The sequence below is a fragment of the Phascolarctos cinereus genome, unplaced genomic scaffold, assembly GCF_003287225.1.
Source record: "Phascolarctos cinereus isolate Bilbo 61053 unplaced genomic scaffold, phaCin_HiC Scaffold_8;HRSCAF=390, whole genome shotgun sequence".
In the NCBI taxonomy this organism is placed as follows: Eukaryota; Metazoa; Chordata; class Mammalia; order Diprotodontia; family Phascolarctidae; genus Phascolarctos; species Phascolarctos cinereus.
Genome location: NW_027556291.1, coordinates 61,123,393 through 61,147,393, shown reverse-complemented (window position 1 = coordinate 61,147,393; position 24,001 = coordinate 61,123,393). Strand labels below are relative to the sequence as shown.

General features: G+C 45.9%; 1 protein-coding gene across 1 annotated transcript in view; it reads right to left on the bottom strand.

The window, feature by feature from the left end:
- Positions 1-24,001, bottom strand: part of FRMPD3 (FERM and PDZ domain containing 3) — a 125,680-nt gene that overhangs the window by 28,206 nt on the left and 73,473 nt on the right. The window contains exons 4-11 of the mRNA XM_078147777.1: positions 19,342-19,447; positions 19,021-19,128; positions 14,344-14,475; positions 10,208-10,327; positions 7,671-7,807; positions 4,979-5,105; positions 4,307-4,396; positions 2,935-3,114 (exon numbers count right to left, since the gene is read on the bottom strand). Of these exons, the coding sequence (XP_078003903.1) occupies positions 2,935-3,114; positions 4,307-4,396; positions 4,979-5,105; positions 7,671-7,807; positions 10,208-10,327; positions 14,344-14,475; positions 19,021-19,125 (891 nt within the window). The 5' untranslated portion in view covers positions 19,126-19,128; positions 19,342-19,447. The remainder of the gene's footprint in view (positions 1-2,934; positions 3,115-4,306; positions 4,397-4,978; positions 5,106-7,670; positions 7,808-10,207; positions 10,328-14,343; positions 14,476-19,020; positions 19,129-19,341; positions 19,448-24,001) is intronic.

Below are 24,001 nucleotides of genomic sequence, written 5' to 3'. Positions count from 1 at the left end.
ATCTCCTATGTAAAACATTTCAGGAGAATGTAAAAATCTGGTTTGCAGAAGGCTTGATGTGATACCCAAATGAGCCACTGGCAATTTTTCAATTCTTGAGAGAACATACTATTCCGTGCTTCTCGGCTATATAGCATGAATACGATTTAATCTCGTTGAACAAACATGTGTTAAATGCCTACTGTGTGCAAGGATGAAGTCGTGCCTGTCTTGGAGGAGCTGACATTCTCCTGGAGGTATTCAACATATACAAAGCATGAAAGTATAAACAGAATGATTTCAACTGACGACTTGGAGGAATCATGGAAGGCCTCATGTCAGAGGTGGTGCGTGAACTGTGCTTTGGAGGAAGTCGGGGATTCTGTGAGGCACAAGAGTGGACACATATCACTATCTCTCCAAAGGGGGTAGGCTAGTTTAACTGGAACAGAGAATGAATAAGAGGACTCATATGAAATCACTGGAATGATAGGGAGGAGCTAGACTGGGAAGGGTTTTTGATGCAAAATGATTTTGTATTTGATCTTAGGGAAAGATTTCTGAGAAGGAGAGTCACCTGGTCAGATCTATATCTTGGGTAGCTTTGGCCTTGTGTTACAAGATGAATTTTGGGGTTAAGGAGCATGTTGAGAACATTGAAAGTGCATCTGGAGGACCTCCCCATCTATGGGGAATCTTTCCAGTTGGACCATACATTGCCATCCTCCGTGACTTTTGGGGAATCCAGGTGTGTCCTCTGGTTTCTATGCCTCACTTGATATGAATAATTAATCAATCAGCTGGCATTTACTAAGTGCCTACTATGTGCTGGCCAGTCATTGAACAAAGGTATTTCTGTGGCTGCAAGGGATCAAAGGATTCTAGATCCTGAGCTGGAAGGGGGCTCAGAAACCATCTAGGCCAATATATTTCCTGAATGCTATATTTCTGGCCACTTCTTGAGCACAAGTCAATTGCATTTGTCACCAAGCATGTCTGAATTACCATTTGGGTGAGCCAGAATAGGCTATTGTATCGATGCTGATACAGGGGAGTGACTTTGCTAAAGTCACACAGATAGTAGCTGAGATATCAAGAAATCTCATAAGATCTTATCTATACATAGGAGATACTTTTTATCTCTTTTATTAAAGACTTTAAGGCTATGTTCTGCTCTGACAAATCAAGTGACTTTTCTTTAGGGAAGGCATGACTATAATGATGATGATAATAATAATAATAACTTTTATATAGCACCTATTATGTACCAGGCACTATGCTAAGCTCTTTACAACTATTATCTCATTTTATCCTCAGAACGACTCTGGGAGGTAAAGTACTATATTATCATCCCCGTTTTACAGATGAGGAAACCAAGGCAAACAAAGATAAGTGACTTGCCCAGGGTCACACAGCTGTCTAAGAATGTATTTGAATTCAGGTCTTCCTGACTCCAGGACCAACTGCTCCTAGCATTTATATAGTGCCTGCTATGTGCCAGGCACTGTGCTAAGTACTTTTTAGCAAGATTCTCATATCTACATGCTATATCTTGCATCCATCCCCTTCTCTCCACTCACACTGCCACCATCTTAGTTCAGGACCTCGTTATCTCTCACCTAAACTATTATTACAATTGTCTCTTAAGAGATCTCCCTGGCTCCAGTCTGTCCCCTCTCCAATCCACCCTCCACCCAGCCCCCACAGGGATCTTCCTAAAGCTCAGCTCTGTGTCATTTGCCTGCTCAAAAAACTGCTGGGGTTCCCACTTGCTACCAGAATCAAATACAACCTCCCTTTTGACTTTTGTAGCCCTTTCATTCCTGCCTACCTTTCTAGACTAACTGTACATAGGTCTCCTTTTTCTTTTTTAGGCAATTGGGGTTAAGTGACTTGCCCAGGGTCACACAGCTAGTTAGTGTCAAGTGTTTGGTCTGAGGCCGGATTTGAACTCAGGTCCTCCTGACTTCAGGGCTGGTGCTCTATCCACTGCACCACCTAACTGCCCCATAGGTCTCCTTCACATATGGTAAGTGCTAGCAAAACTAGACTAGAATACTGGTCATCATATTCAACATTCCACTTCCCACCTCAGGGTCTTTGTATAAGCTGTCCCCCATGTCTGGAATGAGCTCCACCTTCACCCTTGCCCATTGGAGACTCCAGCTTCCTTCAAAGCTCACCTCTTATGGGAAGACTTTCCCTGAAAATTACTTTAGGTCTATTTCATATTTAATTTTCTACATATATATTGTTTCCCTTCAATAGTATATAAGCTCCTTGAGGGTGAGGATGCTTTCCCTCTTGTCTTTGAATCCCTTTATGCCTTGCACAAAGCTAGTGAATCAGTATTAGAGGAGGTAAAGGCTGGCCTGGATATACCCAGATCCTCTGACTTCCAACCTCTGGCTTCTTACACAGAGTCTGTCTGCTTCCTGTGAGTCAATGGTGAATCAATGAGGGATAGAGTTCCACTCAAGCTCTGGATATTTCTCTCCTAATTAAGTGCTTTTTGGTCCCAATTATGCTACCTCTGGTTTGTTGAAACTGGAAGCTTTTGGAGGGCAATCTTTGTATCCCCAGTGCCTAACACATGGGGTGGATGAGAGGGCACTAAATAAATGCTAGTTGCAGGGGAGCCCCAAGAAGGGAGAGGGTATGACCCCTGCAGATGGGTCACCTAGTCATTCCACCTACACTCTTGCTAACAGGTACATACACTTCTTGTCTTCAACCCTAACAAGTGGTATGATGCTTGTGGAGGCATCTGTCAGGGCAGGGGAGGGAGTCTACTACCACCCTTCCAGGTCTGCTTCTGTGAGCAATATCAGAGCCCAGGGATGTCATCCCTAAGGCTTGACTCAGAGAGAACAATGGATGTGCTGGTTGCTCTACCTCAAGACTACAGTCTCTTCCCAGCATGGATGAAAGAGAGTGGAACCCAGGAGGGCTCACCTTAGCATCTAAGATGCTGGTCTCTACCCTGGCCACGCCTTGGTTCTCCTGGAACAGCTGGATCTTGCTGATTTTGCTGAACTCCGATAGCACAGTAGTGAGATTGGTCTTGAGGTCAATCACGTGGCTGATACCATGCCGGGGCCCCACCAGGAGGGTTGTAGCAGAATGTTTCTCGTCCTGCCCGGCAGGGGACCCCAGGCACATGCATTCAGCAAATTCACAGCAAGGGGTAGAGGAGGTGGGGAGACATGAAGAGGAAGGAGACATGAAGAGGGGCTGTGGGGCAACTCTGCTGGAGAAGGGGGATGGGGGGGAGTCTAGTGGTGCTTGGTACCAGGCCCAGAGGGTAGCTGGGAGGGAGAGCCGATTTGACCATTCCACCACAGGGTGGGTCTAGCTAGTAAGTCCCAGGCCCATCATTGAATTCTGCCCTGGGAGCATTCGGGTCTTGGATGTCTCCCTGGCCCCCTCCTTCCCTTGGTCCCAGAGGTTGTATTCATTTAAGCCTGTGGTGATCAGTAGAATCTGGCCCTGACCCAAATAGTGAAAGGGGCAAAGCCTATGTTCAGGCCCTCCCACCTCTGCTTTGATACCCCACCCACCCAACTCCCCTCCTGCTATCCTTGGCCCATCCCAATCCCCTTATACAGTGGTCATGTCCTCCCATGCAGCACCCACCATTCAGAACTTCCCCCCCTTCAAACTTACCTGTCCCATCCTGAGTCCCATTCCCTCAGAGCCCTGCCAGGAACTAATCTGATAAACTTGTTTCTGAGAAGGTAATGGCTGATCATGGCTTAATGTGCTCCAACCCCCCCCCCCCAACCCCAGGCCCTCAGATAAATTTGCTTCTCTAAAGGGATTCTGGATGCCTTGAATCAAAGGAGTGACTTAGGGTTGCCCAGTATGGGAGATGTTTTTTGGGTAAAGGATCAAATCATAGCAGGCCGGTGGCTACCTGCTTAGGCAATGCATAGGGTCAGTCCCTTGGGGGGTGGTCACTATAGCAGTGCTAAGTGATGCTGAAGGCTTTCCGGGCCTACCAAGCTCTAGCTCTATGCTGGTTGCTCTTCCTAGGTCTTGTTATCAGCTTCCTGTCAACAACTTGTTAAATGGTCTCCAACCAGCACACCCTGAGGATATGGCAAGCACCCAAGCCCAGTGTGCAAGATGAGATCGAATGTGGTATGATATGAACTAGCTCGAGTCCCATTCTTAGGGGGCTACCCCAGGCTTGCTGGGCCTAGATAGATGCACCCAGGAACAAGGGAGGGGGAATCCCTTCTGACATCTCACCTGGTGACCTGCTGTAAGGCAGGCCCCTTGTCCCCCATCCTCCCCACCTCCAAGTGCCCCCTACTCCACTCACCAGGCCCACAGTGTTGAACAGGACGCCTGTGAAGGTGGGAAGTTCGTTCAGAATCCGAAGGTACTGAAGCTTTGCCTGCATCTGGGAACCCTACAGGATAACAAGTCCCATGACTGCTAGGCCTTGGGAGAGAGGAGGTTAATGTGGGGTGGGCAAAGTAAGCCTTTGCCCAAGTGTGGCATGAGGCTCCAAGTCAGAGAGCAAAGTTGGCCAAGTTTCTTTGGCCCCTTTGATGTCCCTTGCTCTCCCACCTCTCTGTCTCTTCTCCTTCATCTTCCAGTGCCCGGTGCATTCCTGATGCCCTTTGGCCTGTAATATCCCAGTCAGGCCTGCCCTCCCCCAGGGTCATTCCTATCCACCAGACACACTCATTCATATTCTGGGGTCTCTGACTCTGGACCTGACTTCTCCCCACATATGCCTGAGGTAGAGGGGCTGGTCACTTTCCTGGAGCTGCCCAGGCCCTACGGAGCTTCTCTTTGTACCAAGACCACAGAAGAAATGGGTACTTCTTTTGCTTCAGGGCCCCAACCGTGCCAAATGAATGTGTCTCCTGAAGGAAATGCACCCAGGGAAGTACCATCCCTGAGTCCATGTCCAAAGCCACACCTGGCAGCCCAAAGGCCAGTGGTATCTGAGCAGAGCACTTGGTGGCCAACCTGCCCTGGGTACCTTGGTGCCGGTGGGGGGATGGGCTTGATGCGCCTTCAGTTGCTGGGAGAGTGATTTCCGAAGGTTTTTCTCTTTGATACTCTGTAGGAGGGAGGGAGGAAGAAAGGGTTCCAGGCCCCACTCCTTCCTAAAAGCAGAAAAGGAGGAAAACAGTGAGACATACAAAGGAGACAGAGAGAGAGAGAAAGAGAGAGAAGACAGGTGGAGGGGAAGAATAGAAGGTCCTAGCTCTAGAGCTGAAAGGGCCTTCAGAGGCCATCTCATCCATCCCCCTGCATTTTACAGCTGAGAAAACTGATGCCCAGGAAAGTAACAGGACTTGTAAGGGAAGTTACACATACCTAGTCCAAACTCCTCATTTTACAGATGGGGAAACTGAGGACCAGTGAGGGAAGTCACTGGCCCAAAGTCACACGTAAGATCATTGTTCTAGAACTGGTGATCTGTTCATTTTACAGAGGAGGAAACTGAGGCCCAGGGAAGGGAAGGGACTTGACCAAGGTCACACGGATAAAAGTGGCAGAGGTGGGATGTGAGCCCTGGGGAGAGGTTGAGGCGGGAGGGAGACTGCCTGCCAGTAAGATGGATAAGAGAGGCCAGAAGGCAAAGAGGGACATTTGTATTCAGGAAGGCATGTTCTAAGGCACTGCAGAACTCCACAAGGCTGGGCTGCAGATGAGATCAGGCACAGAGCATTAGCCACCACCCCTGCCCCCTAAAGTCTCCTCCTTCCGACCCAGAGCATTTAGTGTCTGTACCACTCGTTGGCTGGGCACTTAACATTTAATAATAATGACAATAACAAGCCCTTGTGTGGGTAGAGCACTCTGTGGTTTACATAACACAGTCCTGTCAGCCATGATCCTGACAACGATCCCTTGTGGGAGGTGACTAAGGATTTGTTTAATTGTTTGGATTTTCACCTATGATTTCATTGGGCTGGAGGAAATTCCTCTTACCAATGGCTATCAAAACCTGATCTGGAACTTAACAACCTTAAGAGAGTTACCTGGGCTTCTGAGCTTCAATTAGTTGCCCAGTGTCAGATTCAGGGCCAGTGTGTCACAGGTGGGCCTTGACCCCAGGTCTACTTATTTCCAAGCAAGCCACCCACTAGTCTGCATTTCATGATTATGTCCATTTTACAAGTGAAGAAACCTAAGGGATGTTATGAAGTGATTTGCTCAAGATCTCGTGGTCATAAAAGTTGAGTAAACCAACTCCCTCATCTTACAAAGTAGGAAACTGAGGCCCAGAGAGGTGAGGTGATATGCCAAGGTCATAGATGTTAGAGGTAGGGTTTGAACCCAGATCCTCTGACTTCCAAGCCTGTGTTTCTCATACAGTGTCTGTCTGCTTCCTGTGAGTCAATGAGGGATAGAGTTCCACTCAAGCTCTGGATATTTCTCTCCTAATTAAGTGCTTTTTGGTCCCAATCATGCTACCTCTAGTTTGTTGAAACTGGAAGCTCTTTGGAGGGCAATCTTTGTACCCCCAGTGCCTAACACATGGGGTGGCGGAGGGGCCCTAAATAAGTGCTGATTACAGGGGTGCCCCAAGAAGGAAGAGGGTATGACCTCTGCAGATGGGTCACCTAGTTATTCCACCTACACTCTTGCCAACAGGTACATACACTTCTTGTCCTCGACCCTAGCAAATGGTATGACACTGGTGGGGGCACCACCCACCATTTTATAGAAATTGTACCTACTAGGGATGGCGCAACAAATTGTGGTACATGAATGCAATGAACGAATGAATGTAATGAATGAATGAATGAACAAATGGATGAATGAAAAAGCATTTTATTAAACACTTATGTGTTGAGTACTGGGCTAAACGCTGGGGATACAGATAGAAAAACCAAGACAATCTGCTCTCAAGGAGCTCACAATCTAATTGGAGGAGACAATATAGCAGAGTTCAGCTGTAGGGTGGATGGAAAACTCTGGAAGCCCTAAGGCAGCAACAGGGCAGGTGGCAAGGTCCAGGGGTCCCTTTAGGGGTGCATCAGCAGGTCAGATGACGAATGGTAAGGCCTGGCAGTCCTCCATGTCACCGAAAGGATTGTAGTTGATGACTCCCAGCTCATCCATGTGGTGGGAATGTTGCCCCAGAGATGGAGTCTAGCTGCCCTGGCACCAGGGGGTAGGGAAAGGGACCCCTATGGTAGCTGGATGGAATATTACCATGCCCAAAGGAAAAATGAATATAGGGAGTTGTGAGAGGGGAAGTAAATAAGCAGGACCAGGGATGATTGAAATAATGTAGAAAAATAACAGCAAATCAGTAGCAATTAAACGCTATTTAATTATTCTGTCCAAGAAACTTGGCCTGGCAAAGGAGTTGAGAAAAAGCATTTCCCTCCATTCTTGGTAAAAGTGGAGGACTATGGGATATTGCATATATATCATATCAGTTTCTGTTGAATTGTTTTGCTGTTTTTTTTTTCTTTGCTACAAGATTATTAGGTAGGGGGTAGTGATGACGGTGGTAAGGGGACGGATTAGGAAGTGAAGGTAATGTAAAAGCAAGTCTACCCAAGTTGAGCTAGCCACTCTCAGAATCCCCCTTGCCCAATGCTCTACTCTCTTGGGGACTGTTTTCCTAAATCCTGCTCTATCTTATCCAATGCCCCACCCCCACCTCCACCCCACCCCCAACTCCCTGAAGACCTCTCTGGACAACTCACTCCACATTCTTGAGGGAGAACTTTTGGCTGGGCCGTGCGGCAGAGACAGTGATGTAAATGTGGAGCGCAGCAAGGCCTAAAAGCATTTCAGGCTTGGGGTCCATTCCAAAGCGCTCTCGGATGACGTCATTTCGGCTCTGGGAAAGAGGTGAAGAAGTCCTTTAAGTCAGGCCCTTGCCTAGCTAGGCCCAACCTTGCTCCCCCCACCCCCCAAACCCTTTCACCTCCAGTGGAAACAATTCAAACCTATTCCTACAATTGGCTTCCCACCCTATACAGCACAAAAGCTGCACCCAGAGTCCAAGTTAAGGCACTAAGTTGTTTTCAATATATTAGCAATGAGAGGGGCAGCTAGGTGGCACAGTGGATAGAGGACCAGCCGTGGAGTCAGGAGGACCTGAGTTCAAATTTGACCTCAGACACTTGGCACTTCCTATCTGTGTGACCCTGGGCAAGTCACTTAACCCCAATTGCCTCACCAAAAAGAAATGAGACAGGGATAGAATGGGAGCAAATCCATTGTTATGTTAAATTGGGGCATACTAGTCAAGGTCACCATGGTTTTTTCTTGGGCTCTCATAAATGTTTCCTTTTTCCCATCATTCTGGCAAGCCTATCCTCCCTCCTCCCTTCCGTTCCCAGGCACACATCTCCTGGCAGAAGGGGCCCTTATCTCCTATGGGCAGCTAAATTGGATACTTTTGCCTCCAATCCCTCTCCTGTTTGGCAGCAGTTCCCAGGGCTGTGGGCCTCCCCCGAAGTTATCACCAAAAGCATCCTGGAAGGCCCTCCCCACTTTCAGCTCCTCTTCCTTAAAACCTCCTTGCTTCCCATGCCTGAAGAAAAAGTTCTTTAACTATAAATGTACCACTGTATCCACTCTACTTTAGCATCCATTGCTCAGGCTAGTGGTGGTCTGTCCCATCACCATGACCCACCCCTTCTAGCCTAGGGCCACTGGATACCCTGGAGCAATGAATAAAGGCCTTAGGGGACACTGATCTTGGAGCCTTAAAGCTCACACTAAGGACATCTTCTCCAACTTACTCCTCTCTTCCTAGGTGGCCAGCTTTCTTATCAGGGGGGAAATGGAGGCCCTCTCCCTTACCATCCTGCCTCCTGTCATCAATATCCCTATTTCCCTGGGATCTGTGCTAACCACCCATTCACCCAGCCCTATTCCTCAGTCATGACATGTCGGGAGGGAAAAGAAACCCTTTCCAAAGGACCTCGACCCAGGGCCTGGGCTGTGGAGAAGGATGGGGGGAGGGGGGGAGTCCTCCTTCCCCAACCCAGAGGGGAGCCCACAACTGCACATGTGAACAGGGGCAATGCCAATACAAAGCCCTACTGCTTGGAGGCCTAGATGCCACTAAGCCTTCCTCCTCCCACAGAACATAAGAATGGGGGGGGGGGCTTGTTTTGTTTTTGTCTTTGTATCCTACCAGAGAGCCTGGCATGGAGCAGCCCTGCTGCAAATATTTGTTGAATGACCTGTTGACCAGGTTAGTCCCTGAATTTTGTTCAGGTGACGATGGGGCTGGAGAGGCACCAAGGGGCCAATCTCTTTTTTTTTTTTTATGTGAGGCAATTGGGGTTAAGTGACTTGCCCAGAGTCACACAGCCAATGAGCGTTATTTGTCTGAGGCCACATTTGAACTCAGGTCTTCCTGACTCCAGGGCCGGTGCTCTATCCACTGCAGCACCATATAGCTGTCCCCAAGTAAAAAAATTTTTTTTTAATTTTTTGGTGAAGCAATCAGGGTTAAGCAACTTGAAGAATCTTAGAGAGTTGCCTACAGCCCAGAGAGGTTAAGGGGCTTGTCCAGGGTCCCAGAGCCATTTGGTAGGACTTGAACCCAGGCTTTCTTGGCTCTGAAACTATAAAAGTATGCAATCAGGGATTGGCCAGGCAAGAGCTCATGTGATGGCATGTGCCAGATGGAATGGGGCTGCCTAAAAGATGGCAACATTTATGAGAACCCAAGAAAGAGAGTGGCAGAGGCTTTGGCTATAGGAGAAACTCCATTGAATATATCTGAATACTAGATTTCTTTTTCTTCTGCCCTATCTCATTTCTAATACAGTAAAAATAACTTGATGCCTTAAGTTAAGACTACAGATACTGTGTAGAATAAGAATATCCAAGATATTAAGAGACTAAGGGATATTAAGAGATGTTAGGGCCATTGAAAGCACTCTCTGCTCCTCTGAAACCAGTCTCTAATCCCTGTCCCAATGGCCCTTGGTACCTCTGGGTCAGAGCAGGAGAATGGCCTAGCTGGAGCAAAGGGGAGCTTTCCTCCCCCAGGGGTTAGTTCTGATTTTCATTCTTTTCCGTCCAGCAGCCTGGGTAGCAGAGACTCCTCCTGGTTGAAGCAGTTCATGCTACCCTAGCGGAAAGCTTCCCTGGAAGAGAAGCTTGAGAGGGCCAGCCCTAACTAGCTGCTTGTCTGCCAGCCTGCATGCCTGGTTTGTTCCCTCTCTGCTTGTGCCCCTGTCACCTCCTTGCCAGGACCCCGGCCTGCTTCTCTTACCTGGATATACAGGTACTCAAAAGCAGCAGGATCTTGGCGCAACAGCTCCACGGGGTCTTTGGGAAAGAAGCTCACCCGGAAGAGGCATCTCATACCTTGGTAGTGTGTCCGCTGTACCACCTGAGCAGAGAGAGGAGAGGAGGAGTCAGGAAGAAGCCAGCACAGCAGCTAGGCAGGGCTGGGGGTGGGGGCCTGGAGAGCTGGCGTGCTGTTTCCGTAGCCCCTTGGGGGGTCTCTGGCAGGGGTGTGCTGAAGCCAGCTGGAACAGAATTGTTGGAACCAACCAGAACCAGCTCATGAGAGTCCGATGTCAAATTCGTAATCTGAGCATTTACACCTTAGGAATCAGAAAATGCTACAAATCAAGGCCTGATTTATTGGGATCGTTTGGACTTAAGAAAGTGACCGACGTTAGTAGTGTAGATGAAACCAAAAAGTGTGTCCTGCATCCATTTGTTCCCAGAGAGCTGGTTGTTAAATGGTTTCTTTGCTAACACACTACTTACTGGTCAGGTCTGAGCTATACCTGGGGGAAAGAAAGGGCAAGTGCCAGGGGAGCCAATAGGTCAAAGAATCATAGATCCAGAGCTTGGCTGGCTTGGGAGGTCAAAGATCTGGGTTCAAATCCTGTCTCTGCCACATTCTATCTGTGTGCCTTGGTCAAGATCTTGCCTAGAGTCATAGGGACCAAAGAAGCAGAGTCAGGATTCAAACTCAGGTCCTCCTGACTTCAGGGCTGGTGCTCTATCCACTGTGTCACCTAGCTGCCCCTGAGAGCTTATTTGAAACCTCCTCCAGGAAGCAAAAAGCCTCTTGGGGAGGTCTGGCTGCCCACCTTATGGTTTTCCAAGGGGACCTTTGATCTTCATAGGCTGAGAGGTAGGGGGGACCCCAGAGGCCCTCTAGTCCAAATCACTTGTTTCACAGATGAGAAAATTGAGGCCCAGGAAGCTTAAGGTAACTTGCCCAAGGTCACACATAAGATCACAGTTCTAGAGCTGATAGGGACCTCAAAGATCATCTAGTACAACCCTCCTTATTTTACCCCAAAAGGAAACTGAGGCCCAGAGAGTTAAGGTGACTTGCTCAAGGTCACAAGGCTAGAACTGTAGATTAGAGCTGGAAGGGACCTCAGAAGCCATATCAGTGATTTCTGAAAGATCATGGCAAATAGTCAGTCAATAAACATTTATTAAGCACCTTCTATGTGAAATAGGCCAGAAGAAGGCTAGGGAAGGGCACACAATCCTGAGAGTCCAAAAAGAGATAAGAATGATGTCTCCATAGGCTGGTGAGCTTTCCATCGGCTGGCAAAATCCTAGAATAGATTCCTAAAGGGACAGCTAGTGATCATCTACAAAAGGAAATGGTACTTGATATATTGGCTCATTAAGAGCTACGTTAGACCAATCTCATTCCTGTATCCTGGGAAATTAGGGGAACGTATGAGATGAGCTTGTCCTGAAACCGCCGTAAAGTCTCTCACGCTCTCCTTGGGACCAGACAACATCGTTAGGTGGGTTGGGAACTGGCTTATTGACGAGAACCCAAGAGCAGTTAGCAATGACATGATGTCAGCTTGAATGAAGACCTGTAGTGGAAAACTCTAGGGAACTGTACTGTGTAACATTTTTATTAATGACTTGGACAAAAGCCAATTTGATTGCTTATCCAATTTGCAGATGATACACAGCTGGGAGAGATTAAAACAACTGAGATTTCACCTCACACCCAGCAAATTGACAAAGATGAGAAAAAATGGGAACAGTCAATGTTGGAGGGGCTACTTAGCAGACAGGCATACTAATATTCTGGTAACGGAGCTGTGAGTTGGGCCAACCATTTTGGAAAACCATCTGGAATTAATTATTTGAGAAAAGTGTTTAAAATGTTCAAAACAAAAAAAAATTTTTAAATTAAAAAAATAAAATAAAATATTCATAACAATTGACCAAGTGATCACCATACTGGGCATATGCCTACAAGAAGGTCCCACATATGCCCAGATATTCATGGCAACCCTTTTGGGGGTGGCAAAAACCTAAAAACTGAGAGGTTACCCACTAATTTCAGAATTGCTGGACAAAATGTGGTATCTGAATGTGATGGGTTATTATGCAGTAGGAAATGACAACTATGAGGGGTTCAAAGAATCACGGGAAGATTTTATGATCTGATGCAAAGTGGAGTAACCAGAAGAACAAACTTAATGATCACAGGCACGTCAATGCAAAAGATCACAGAAAGGAAGAAGCTCAGCCCTTGAGTAACTGTAATAACGACCTTGATTTCAAAGAACATATAATAAAACATTCCTCCCCACTTCTTGGTAGAGAGATAAGGAGGGGCAGCTAGATGGCGCAGTGGATAGAGCACCGGCCCTGAAGTCAGGAGAACCTTGAGTTCAAATCCGGCCTCAGACCAAACACTTGACACTTACTAGCTGTGTGACCCTGGGCAAGTCACTTAACCCCAATTGTGTAAAAAAAAGAAGAAAAAAGAGATAAGGAGACCACAAGAGCAGAAATGTGCATCCTTGGTCAGATGTGGTCACTGCATCTGTTGTTTTTGCTTAATGGTTGTTCCTTGTTACAAGAGAGGATTACAACTGAAATGACTGATATCAAAGCAAAAGGCATCAGTAAGGCTTATTAAAATAAGTCCCAAAGCTGGGAAGATAACTCCTTTGAAAAGATCTATTATGGGGCAACTAGGTGGCACAGTGGATAGAGCACTGGCCCCGGAGTCAGGAGGACCTGAGTTCAAATCCGGCCTCAGATCAAACACTTGACACTTACTAGCTGTGTGACCCTGGGCAAGTCACTTAAGCCCAATTGCCTAAAAGCAAAAAAGGAAAAGAAAAGAAAAGAAAAGATCTAATACACTGGACCAAACCAAAAAGATGACATTCAACAGAGATAAATGTACAGTCTTATACTTGGGGTCAAAAAAATCAACTTCCCATGCGTGAAAACAGGGGAGATGTGGGCTTGATATCCATTCATACAGAAAAGGTCTAGCGCACCATAATCTCAATCAGAATCAACAGGAAGGACATTGGTAAGCTTGGGAGTATCCAGAGGTAGACAGAAGAGGATGAGGGAATTGAAGAGATTTAGCCTGGAGAAGAGAAGGCTTACTTAGCTAGGACAATATCACAGTCTTCAAGTATCTGAAGGGGAGGAGAGATTGGAATAATGGTGGTAGCATGCAGAGAGAGGTAGATTTAGGACTGATCTCAGCGAAAATGATTCTCTGAACTCAAAGAGTAGAATGGGCTGCATTAGGATAAGAAGTTGTTGACCACCTTTTGGTAGGCTTCAAAGTAGAGGCTGGAGGACCATTTGCATGAATGAAAAAAAGCTTTGGTCAAACATTTACCATGTGCCAAGAATTGTGTCAAGTTTGGGGGCTACAAATTCTAATAGAGGCAGACATACACATACAGCTCCAGAGCATATGAGAAGGCCCCATGGTGCTTAGGGTACAGCAGCAAAGTAGGTGATAATGCCTCTTCTTTGATATCATTTTTACCTGTTATGAATGTTGTAAAAGAGACTCCTGTACAACTATAAGTTGAACTGGATCAGTGGTGTCAAATTCAAATAGCAAACCCTATAGAAGCATCCCTGTGGTAACACGTTGACTTAGAAAACCACATATCAACATTAGCTATGCTCTATTGTATTTCCATTTATTTTATTAAATATTTTTCAATTCTATTTTAATCTGGTTTAGGCCCACTAAGGAGTATTGCCTAAGGGTGGCATGTTTGCCACTTCTGTACAAGATGGTTTCTAAGCTTTTGTTCAACTGTGAGATTTTTTTCATTCTAAATATCACAGCTCTGCTGAGGGAATCTCTCATAGGTAGGTAGATAAGAGAAATGCCTATCTTTCCTAACTTGGTTCTTTAGGTGGTCCTGAGAATCCCTTAGGTCCGTCCCCATCCCACCCTACCTCTCACACTAAACCTCCACCTAGAAATGGGATCTCCAGGGTCTCTTAAGGGTAGATGGGATACCAATGGGTTGCTCATTGGAGCTCTAGGGACAAGATTCTAAGACTGGCTGCCTTTCTCAGGCCCACTTTTCCAGGAGGGACCCTATATAAACCACAACAAAAGGAGACACTTACGTGGGCCAGGGGCTGCTTGTCCTGGAGAAGCAGGAACTTGTGGCTCTGTTCCGGGCTTGCATACTCCAGGACGAGAGCAAAGTGTTCGATGTACCTTAGGGAGAGGCGGTCTTGTAATGTCACCATCACATCCTGAGGAAGAGAAGATAAAGGCCTGAGGGGTTGACCTTTGCCTACTCTGCTGTTCTAATAATTAAATTCCTGGGAAAGGAACATGAAAGAAAGAAAGAAAGAAAGAAAGAAAGAAAGAAAGAAAGAAAGAAAGAAAGAAAGAAAAGAAAGAAAGAAAGAAAGAAGAAGAAAAAGAAGAAGAAAGAAAGAAGAAAGAAAGAAAAGGAAGGAAGGAAGAAAGGAAAGAAAGAAAGAAAGAAAGAAAGAAAGAAAGAAAGAAAGAAAGAAGAAAGAAAGAAAGAAAGAAAGAAAGGAAGGAAGGAAGGAAGGAAGAAAGGAAAGGAAGAAAGAAAGAAAGGAAAGGAAGGAAAAAAAGGAAAGGAAAGGAAAGGAAGGAAGGAAGTAGGGAAGAAAGGAAAGAAGGAAGGAAGAAAGGAAAGGGAGAAAGAAAAAGAAAGGAAAGGAAGGAAAAAGAAAGGAAAGGAAGAAAGAAAGAGGAAAGAAGGAAGAAAAAAGGGAAGGAAGGAAGGAAGAAAAAAGAAAGAAAGAGAAAGGCTCAAGAAAAGAGAGATAGACAGAAGGTTCTAAAGGGATACTAGGCCTTCTCTGATGGAACTGGTCCCATGAAGCAGGATCTGGCTAGTGACCCAGGCTGCTTGGTTGTCACAGCCAAGAATTCTGCCCATCACTAAGTGCTCTGAGCTCTAGACAAACACGTAAGCCTAGGGATAGAGTAGTGCTCAGAGGCATGACAAAGGCTAGCTTAGGAACAGGGTACCAGGCAAGAACAAGGAGCTTTGGGTAAGCTAAAAGGCCAAGAGCTGAAACATCCCTTTTGCTGCCCACTGAGAGCTGTTTAGCCAACTGAATGTTCAGGGTAGATGCTGGAAAATATCACCCTGTCTCATATTAGTTGTTGCAGGGCAGGTGCTGCTTGGAATTGCTAGAGGGAGTTTCCTCACCAGGAGCTCTCTTAGACCAAAGAAATCACAGGTGCAGACCATTACACAGGTAAATCACAACCGAGCCAATGTTGCTGGAGCTGAGACAGGGGCAGATGAGATTTTCAGCCCATTTAGCACTGGGAACCTGGACAACCAAGCCAAGCATTGCCAACGAAAGTTACAAGCTTAATGGCTCCCGGACCATGCTGTCAGCTCACCCAGGCACCTCTCGGATACAAGTGCCTTGGCAGCCTGTCAAAGTGCCAATGAGCAGCCAACTGCACCCGTCATGGAGCTGGGGCCAGAGCCATGGCCAGAGGCCTCACCCTGCAGCCACTGGAGGCAATGGTTAACAGGAGGTTGGGGGAGTGCAAGGAAAGAAAACCAGAGAAACCATCCAATGCCACAGATGCCCAAGAGCACAGTCACAGGCGCCGAGACTGAGAAATTGAGAGCTGGAGGGGACCAACCCCCTTGTTTTACACAGGAGGAAATTGTAGGCCTTGCTCAAGGTTCCATATGGGATCAGTCAACCTCTTCATTTTACAGAGGAAGAAAATAAGGCAACAGGAACCAAAGAGCTCAGAGACCTTTCGTACTCAATATACCTGCAAATTGAACCCTGACCTTGAAGGCGAACAGGTGTCCCTTGCTTCAATAAGCTATTGACTATTTGGCCTCTTCCACAGATTGAGGTAAGTATTCAGTGATGTTGCAAAAGTGTGTGGGGGGGCCTTAGCCCATATCCCTAAATTCGGGGAAAGCCAGGGAGTCAATCTGAAACTGTCTATCATTCCAGATTAGTTCTGTAGCTACTGTCCCTTCACTGACTCCAGAGTTAGGCCTAAAGCCATCTAGGAAGCTCCTGGTTCAATCTGTCTGTGTTAGGAATTCCAGAGGAGCTGAGACTCGCATGGCATGGGGCCCGAAATCCCTCTACCTGCCCCAGGTTTCTCCAGATCAGCAGGACAGCCATGGACCACCATGAGGGCCATCAAAGAAACTGTGCCTTTGGTTCCCATCTGTGCCTCCAGGAAGACATTGTGTATGTAAGTATATATGTGTGTGTGTGTGTGTGTGTGTGTGTGTGTGTGTGTGTGTATGTATATGTATGTGTATATCATCTGGCTATATTGTGTATGTAAGTGTGTATGTGTGTATATGTATGTATATGTATGTGTATATTATCTGGCTATATTGTGTATGTAAGTGTGTATGTGTGTATATGTATGTATATGTATGTGTATATTATCTGGCTAACCCATATTTATGTAGATATACAAACTAATATTTAGTTTAAAATCTAAAATGAATATTTTAATATTCAACATTGTTTTATAATATCCTTAATATTTAAAATAATATTTTGCATATATACAGATGAATATACATATACTAAATATTAGTTTGTATATACACAAACTAATAGTTTGTGTGTGTATAATATATATATATACATATAAGTTTGTATGTATACAAACTAATATGGGTCAACAGAATGATACATACATTCATCTAAATATGTGTATATGTATGTATATATCATCCTGTTAACCCATATTTATGTGTGTGTGTATGTACATATATATATATATACACATATATATACACACACACACATATATACACACACACACACACATATATACACACACACACACACATATATATACACACACACACACACATATATATATATATGTTTATTGTTACTTAGTCATTTTAGTTGTGTAAATTCTTTGTGACCTCACTTAGGGTTTTCTTGGCAAAGATACTACTGTGGCTTGCCTTTTCCTTCTCATTTTGCTGATGAGGAAACAGAAGTAAACAGGGTGAAGTGACTTGCCCAGGGTCACAGAGCTAGTGTCTGAGCTCAGAGTTGAACTTACATCCTCCTAACTTCAGGCCCAGCATTCTATACAATGTACTCCTAAAGCACTTTTCAAGCCTTAAAACATTACATAAATATTAGTGATATTATCCCTATCAAATTTCAACTTATTCGATTCAAATCAATTTTCTAGCCTATCGAGATTGTGATTGTTGTTGAGATCTTTTTGGATCCTGCCTCTGTCCTTTAACTTGTTAGCTATCTCTTCTTGTTTTGCATCACTGGCAAATTTGATAAACATGCCATATGGAATTAGGTCAGATCCCTGGGGCACTCCACTGCAGACCTCTTTCCAAGCTGATCTTGAACCATTAATGAACCATTAATGACTTACCTTTTGGGTCTCAGTTATCCAACCAGTTTTAAAGCCACCCACTTATACTATCACCTAAGCCCATATCTCCCCAACTTGTCAAGAGGACTCTTGTCAAATGCTATGCTAAAACCTAGGCAAATTCTATTGACAAAATTCCACTGATTGGTCCAAAAAAGGGAAAAAAAAGGAAACAAGGTTAGTCGGGTACAAGTCTTCCTTGATGAAGTCCTTTTCTGTAACCATTCTCCATCCCTTTCTTTATTTTCAGGTCCTAACCATTCCTGTAATAAACATTTTCTACAATTTTGCCAAGTCAAGCTCACTGTAGTTTGCAGAAGTTAATCTCATAATCCTTTCTGAAAATCCAAACAATGAACCTTTTCCCTTCTCTGTTCCCGTGCACCTCTCTTTTTCTCCATGATTTTTCAAACATCGCTGACTGCAGGCCTTTCAGCATGGGGGAGTGCCATTTACCTGCATCTGCACTCTTAAATCCAGCAAAGGCAGCTAGCTTCTCTCTTGCTCTCTCCCTACATACACTGGGTTCCAACTTTCTATTAGCTATTTTGGTCTGTTCTTTCTAGTCCAAATGTCATTCTCTTTGGCAGAGAAAACAAAAGCCAACTAAGAGCTGAGCTGTCTCTCTGCAATCCCCATGCCATCCCCTCCCTTCTTTAACCTGCTGCTTTGCCTCAATCCTGACTATAATCTTAAGAAAAAACAAAACCAGAGGCAGCTAGGTGGTGCAGTGGACGGAGCACCGGCCCTGGAGTCAGGAGGACCTGAGTTCAAATGTGACCTCAGACACTTGATACTTCCTAGCTGTGTGACCCTGGGCAAGTCACTTAACCTCATTACCTAGCCAAAAAAACAAAACAAACAAAAAAAACCCACGACACACAGTAGGTACTATATACATCTTAGCTATTATTGTTATTATTACTAGCATGCCATATAAACCAAACACACTCTATTGAGAGCAGCTTAATGTCCCTCCCCCATTCCAATGTGCTTGTATGCCAACAATTTCCTGTGCCATTCTTTTGTAGGTTGTCTTGCCACAATTTGGAGTCAAAGAACCTGGGTTTAAGTCCTGCCTCTGACATTTACTACCTGTGTGACCTTGGGCCAGGCCCTTCCCCTCCCTGGGCCTCAGCTTCCCCCTCAGTAGAATGAAGGGGTTGAATTAGATGGCCTCTGAGGGCCCTGCCAGCTCTAGGTCTGAGACACTACGCATCCTTGTATACACACCCATCCCCATCCCAGACTCCTTGCCACTGAGTTCTGGCTGAGATAGATAGCATAGCATGACTGAAGAGCGAGTGCCTAGAAGCCAGCCAGAGCTACCCCCTTTTTTTTCTCTGCACCCCTCAAGCCAGTTGCATATAGATTTGAGACAAAAGGAGAACCCATACCTTGACAGTTGTTCGGCCATCAAACGTGAAGGACTTGATCTGCCCATTCTCTAAGAACACCTTCAAGACATTGGGGATAAGGAGGAGGGCTTCTTTCTTCAACATGTCCTGGAAAAAAAGCAGGGAGGGGATGGAGAAAAGGGGGGGAGGCAAGGTTTCCAAGGGAGAAATGAGGATGGGGTGAGAGAAGAGAAAGGTGGAAGAAAAGGATAGAGACAAGCCAGAGCAGATGGGGAGAAAGGGAAGACCTGCAAGCTAAGATCCTCATCCAAAGGCCGTTGCAGCTGGGGGCCATGGAAGGTCAGTCAAAGTGGAACTTACTGGATCTTTTTTGCTTGCTGTGACCTTCTGAGAATTGGACCTTTACAGGACTGGACCTCCGCTTCAGCCTTCTTAGCAGCTGCTAAGATAAAGGCTGATTCTGGGGCTGAAAAGAGAACGAGGGACTCGTTAGGTGGTCAATATCCTCCACGTGCCACAGAAGACTTAGAGACAACTCTCTGTCTTTTAAATCAATGGGCAGATCAGCAGGTATTTATCGAACACCTCTTAATGGCCCTAGGCTAGATCTTAGGCAATTTTTGTGTGCTTGCGGAAACGTGACTTAGTAGAGTTTGGGCGAAAAGAAACCATTTCTGTGAGTTTCTTGTTTTTATAGCACCTATATTCCCAAATATATCTCCCTCTCTCCTACCCAGTGTTGTAACCAAAAATAAGAAAAAGCCCCCAAACCAGGCCAGCCAAAGTCATCAGCACATCAACTAAAAGCATATACAGCGGTCCACATCCATTGGCCACCACCCTGCAAAGAAGGGAGGGAGCTGCATTCTTCCATCTCCTCTCTGGGACCAAGTCGGGTCAGTACAATTCCACAGCTTTCAATTCCGCGTGGCTATGGCTGCCTTCTTTCCATCTGCACTGCTGTAGCCATCATGTATATTGTTTTTCAGGTTCTGCTGACTTCTAGGACAGTTTGTATAACATACTGCCTCTCCACCTTCTTCCCATTCATCAAAGAATCCCATTTTTTCCTACATGCATGAGGGCAAATTCCTCACGTTAAAGATCCTCACCGAATATCTTTTTCGAATGATGAATGCACCTGCTGCTAGGTTTGGATGGGGGGGGCACCTGGGTTCATCTGTACAACAGTTTTTGTTTCATGTAGAGGCAAGACTACCAAAGCACTTCCCAGTTATTGCCCCATTCATCTTTCACACACTACTGGTCCTGAGAGGTAGGTACAGGGCCAATATTAGCTTAGAGGTGGAAGAAGCCTGGCCTTGGGTAATGATTTTTCCTGAGTTATACCGCAAGGGAATGGAAGGCATTGTACACATAGGCTCTACATTATTGTTGCCTGTCAGAGAAAAGCTACTGGGGAGGGTTCAACAGCAGGGAGGTAGGTATATTTGGGGAGCGGACCTTGGAACCCCGATGTAGAAGCTGTATGAGAATAAGTCAATTCAATAAGCTTTTATGAATCCCGTGCTATATATCAGGCACCGTAACGGGTGCTGAGGTTACCGAGACATAAACAAGGAGGGAGAGCATTCCTGGCCTGGAGGGCAGACTGTACATGGAGATCAGAGATGGACTATTGGGTCAAGAAAATGGCCTGTGGAACTTGAAATCACTTTGGAAGGTAGATTGGGGACAGGTTGTTAAGGGCTTTAAATACCAAACAGAGGATTTCGTATTTAATCCTAGCAGCAGTAGGAAGCCCCTGAAGACTTCTGAACAGGTTGTGACGTGGTCAGACCTGTGCTTTAGGAATAGAAATTTGGCAGCTGTGGGATGAATGGATGGATGGATGAGAGGGGGAATAAAACACAGAATCCAAATGGAAGGTCTCCAAATTTCCTGTTTGGGGATGCCATCGACCTCCATAATAATCCACCAGGCCTACTTAACAAAATCTATGGTCATTTGAAGCAATGTGCCTAAAATACTACCAGTCATGGTCGATGTGATGGCTACTTTCACTAAATTGCTTCCCTCTCCCTTTTTTTCCCTTTTGTATTCTTTGTTACAAGGGCTGGCTGGTGTGAGGAGGGGAGGAGAAGGCAAACAATCAAAAAGAAAGAGGATGATGTAAAAACCCCAGAAGATGTCAATAGATATTAACGATTTTTAAAAAGAAAAATCTGCCCAGCAATTCACACAGGAAAACTCAAGTGCAAAGAGAGTAGCTGACCTCCAGTATCCAGATTTCGGATAGACGCTGCGGACAGGCAGTGAGCCGGGGCCCAGGATGGAAAAGAAGCTACAGAAACTGGGTGACTAGGCAGTGCTTCTAATCCCAGTCGGTCTCCCTAATGCAAAGGCTCAGTCTTTCCCCCAGCAATATTAGTGATATTATCCTGCTGATATTCTAGGGTTGGGAATCAGGCAATACCACATCTCTGGAGAATCCAAATTATACAGGACCCAAAGGGCAACGGAAATGAGCACAGTGGGTGTACGTAGGCTGCAGCACATTACCAACTCTCACATGGGGAAAAATTGTGCAAAAGGACATCATTAAAAGCATGCGTGATCAGAAAAGGTCAGCTAGGGAAAGCGAGGGATGATGGATGGCATAGCCTGAATGTTGTATGAGCAGCCACGATTCTCTCTTTAAAAAACAGAGTCGGGCCTGCAGGGCCCAGGGTGGATCTTCAGTGGGAGATCTGCTGGAAGAAACAAACACAGATTGTACAAGATGGAAGAAAGCATGGGTGAGCTGTGATGGCCACTAGTGGATGGAAATACTTAACATGGGCTTCAGAGGCATAAAGAACTGGCCAGCAGCAGCAGGGGGAGGCACAGAACAACCCAAGTAAGAAGCAGAAATGGTCTCTGCTACCCTGAGCCACTACGGGCAGGTGTGGTGGTCTCAGAATGGTCCAAGATTCAGCATAAGATCGTTTGGCTTCCTCCCTCCCCCTCCCCCTCCAAACGACCCAGAGGCACAATTAGCCAATAATCTTCACCAAGCTCTTCCCATGTGCCTTCAGGGTTCAGTTAGGGAGCTGGGAGGGCAGATCCTCGGCCCGGGCCCCCCCCCCCATGTAAACTTCCTCCACTTCCCTAATGGAGTCCTGTGCCCTCGGGGAGATTACAATCAGATCAAGTTCCTGGGGTCTTTCCCTTGCCCACTAACAGACGCCAACACAGCCCAATGAGTGACATGTCTATAGTACTCTAAGGTTCACAAAGCGCTTAAGCATTGATATCCCTGTTTTAGAGATGAATAAAGCAATGCTCACAGAATGAAGTGGCATGCCCAGAGTCCCATCTCTTCTCTCTACTCCCGTAGCCACCAATCTGATGGTTCAGGCCATCAATATCCCTCCCCTGGACGATTGCAATAGTTTTCCAACTGGCTTCCCAGCCTCCGGTTCTCCTTCCAATCCAGCTCCCAAAGTGATTTTTCCCAAAGACTAAGGGATTGGAACCAGCTCAAACTGCCTCATAAGAGCTGATTGTTAAATCTTCAGTGAGCATTTATCAGCAAATACTATGAATCAGGGCTTGATATATTGTTTTGTTGATTATCTAGACTTAAGAAAGTGATGGAGAAAATGTTAATAACTCAGATTAAACTGAAACTGTATACATTTTCTCTCAGAGAGCTGGTTGTCAAATTGTTACCAGAACACTGCTGCCTGAAGTCCAGGTTTGACCATGTTGCTTGTTGAGCTCCACTTGCTCCCTATTACCTCCAGGACCAAATTTCCCATCCTCCTGCACATCACGCTCCTTCATACATGCTCAGTGATCCACACTGGCCTTTCTTGATATTCTGATCAGATAACACCTCATCTCCCATCTCCAAGCCTTTGCACAACATCTTTTACCTCTCCACCTTTTCCTTATAGATTCCCTAGTTTCCTTTAAGGCTTAACTCAAAATTGCCACATTTATACATGAAGTCTTTCCTGGTCCCCTAACTGCTAGTGACTAACCCTCAAAGTTACCCTGTGCCTCTGTAACCTGGCACACAGTAGGTTCTTGGTAAGCATTTGTTGATTGATTAGGTTGGATTGGATTAAACCGATTGGTCCCATGAACATTCTAGTTGGAACGTCCCTTAGTCCTTACGCGAGAGGAATGGGTGAGTGATGGAAAACCAGCCAGAGTCCTGGAGGTCATTCCTGCCCATTGTTGACACTGCTGTAGGTCTTTACAATGTGCAAAGCCTTTATCTCATTTGAGCCTCATGCCAACCCTGTCCACTAGGTACTGCAGGTAGTATACCCATTTTACAGATAATAAAACCAAGGAGCAAGAGGTTAAGTGACTTGTACATAGTCATACAGCTACTTTGTCTCTGTCAGAAGTGGGATTCAACCCCATGAGCTTGCTCATCTGTCTCATACTCTCCCCCCTTCTTCTCTGTTATAGGCTAACTGCATATTTATATATATTCATGTGTTCAACAACCATCTCTGCCAAAGGATCCTAGTGTAGGGATTTCACTGATTTAGTTCTCTGCATAGGCCGACAGCCTGTTGTTTCAAGTGCACATTCCGCTCCCCGCCAATCTCCATCTCTCTGTCTGTTTCTCTTCTGTCTCACTCCTTTTCTCTTTCTCTGCCTCCCTCTCTCTCCTCTCACTCCCTTTTTCTTGCTTTCTTCTCTCTCTCTTTCCCTTCCTCTCTGTCTCCCTGTCCCTCTCTCTGTCCCTTTCTTTTGCTCCGTCTCTGTCTCTCCCTCCCTCCCTCTGTCCCTGTCTCCTCCCTCTCACTCTTTGTCTCTCTCTGTCCCTTTCTTTTGCTCTCTCTGTCTCTCTATCTCTGTCTCCCTCTGTCCCTCTCTCTGTCTCCCCCCTCCTCTCACTCTTTGTCTCTCTCCCTGTCCCTTTCTTTTGCTCTCTCTGTCTCTCTATCTCTGTCTCTCTCCCTCTCCCTCCCTCCCTCTCCCTCTTATCCCAGTTTTGTAGTGATTTCAATCTTTCCTCTAACACATCAGTGGTCTGGCTGTACACAGCCAGCTG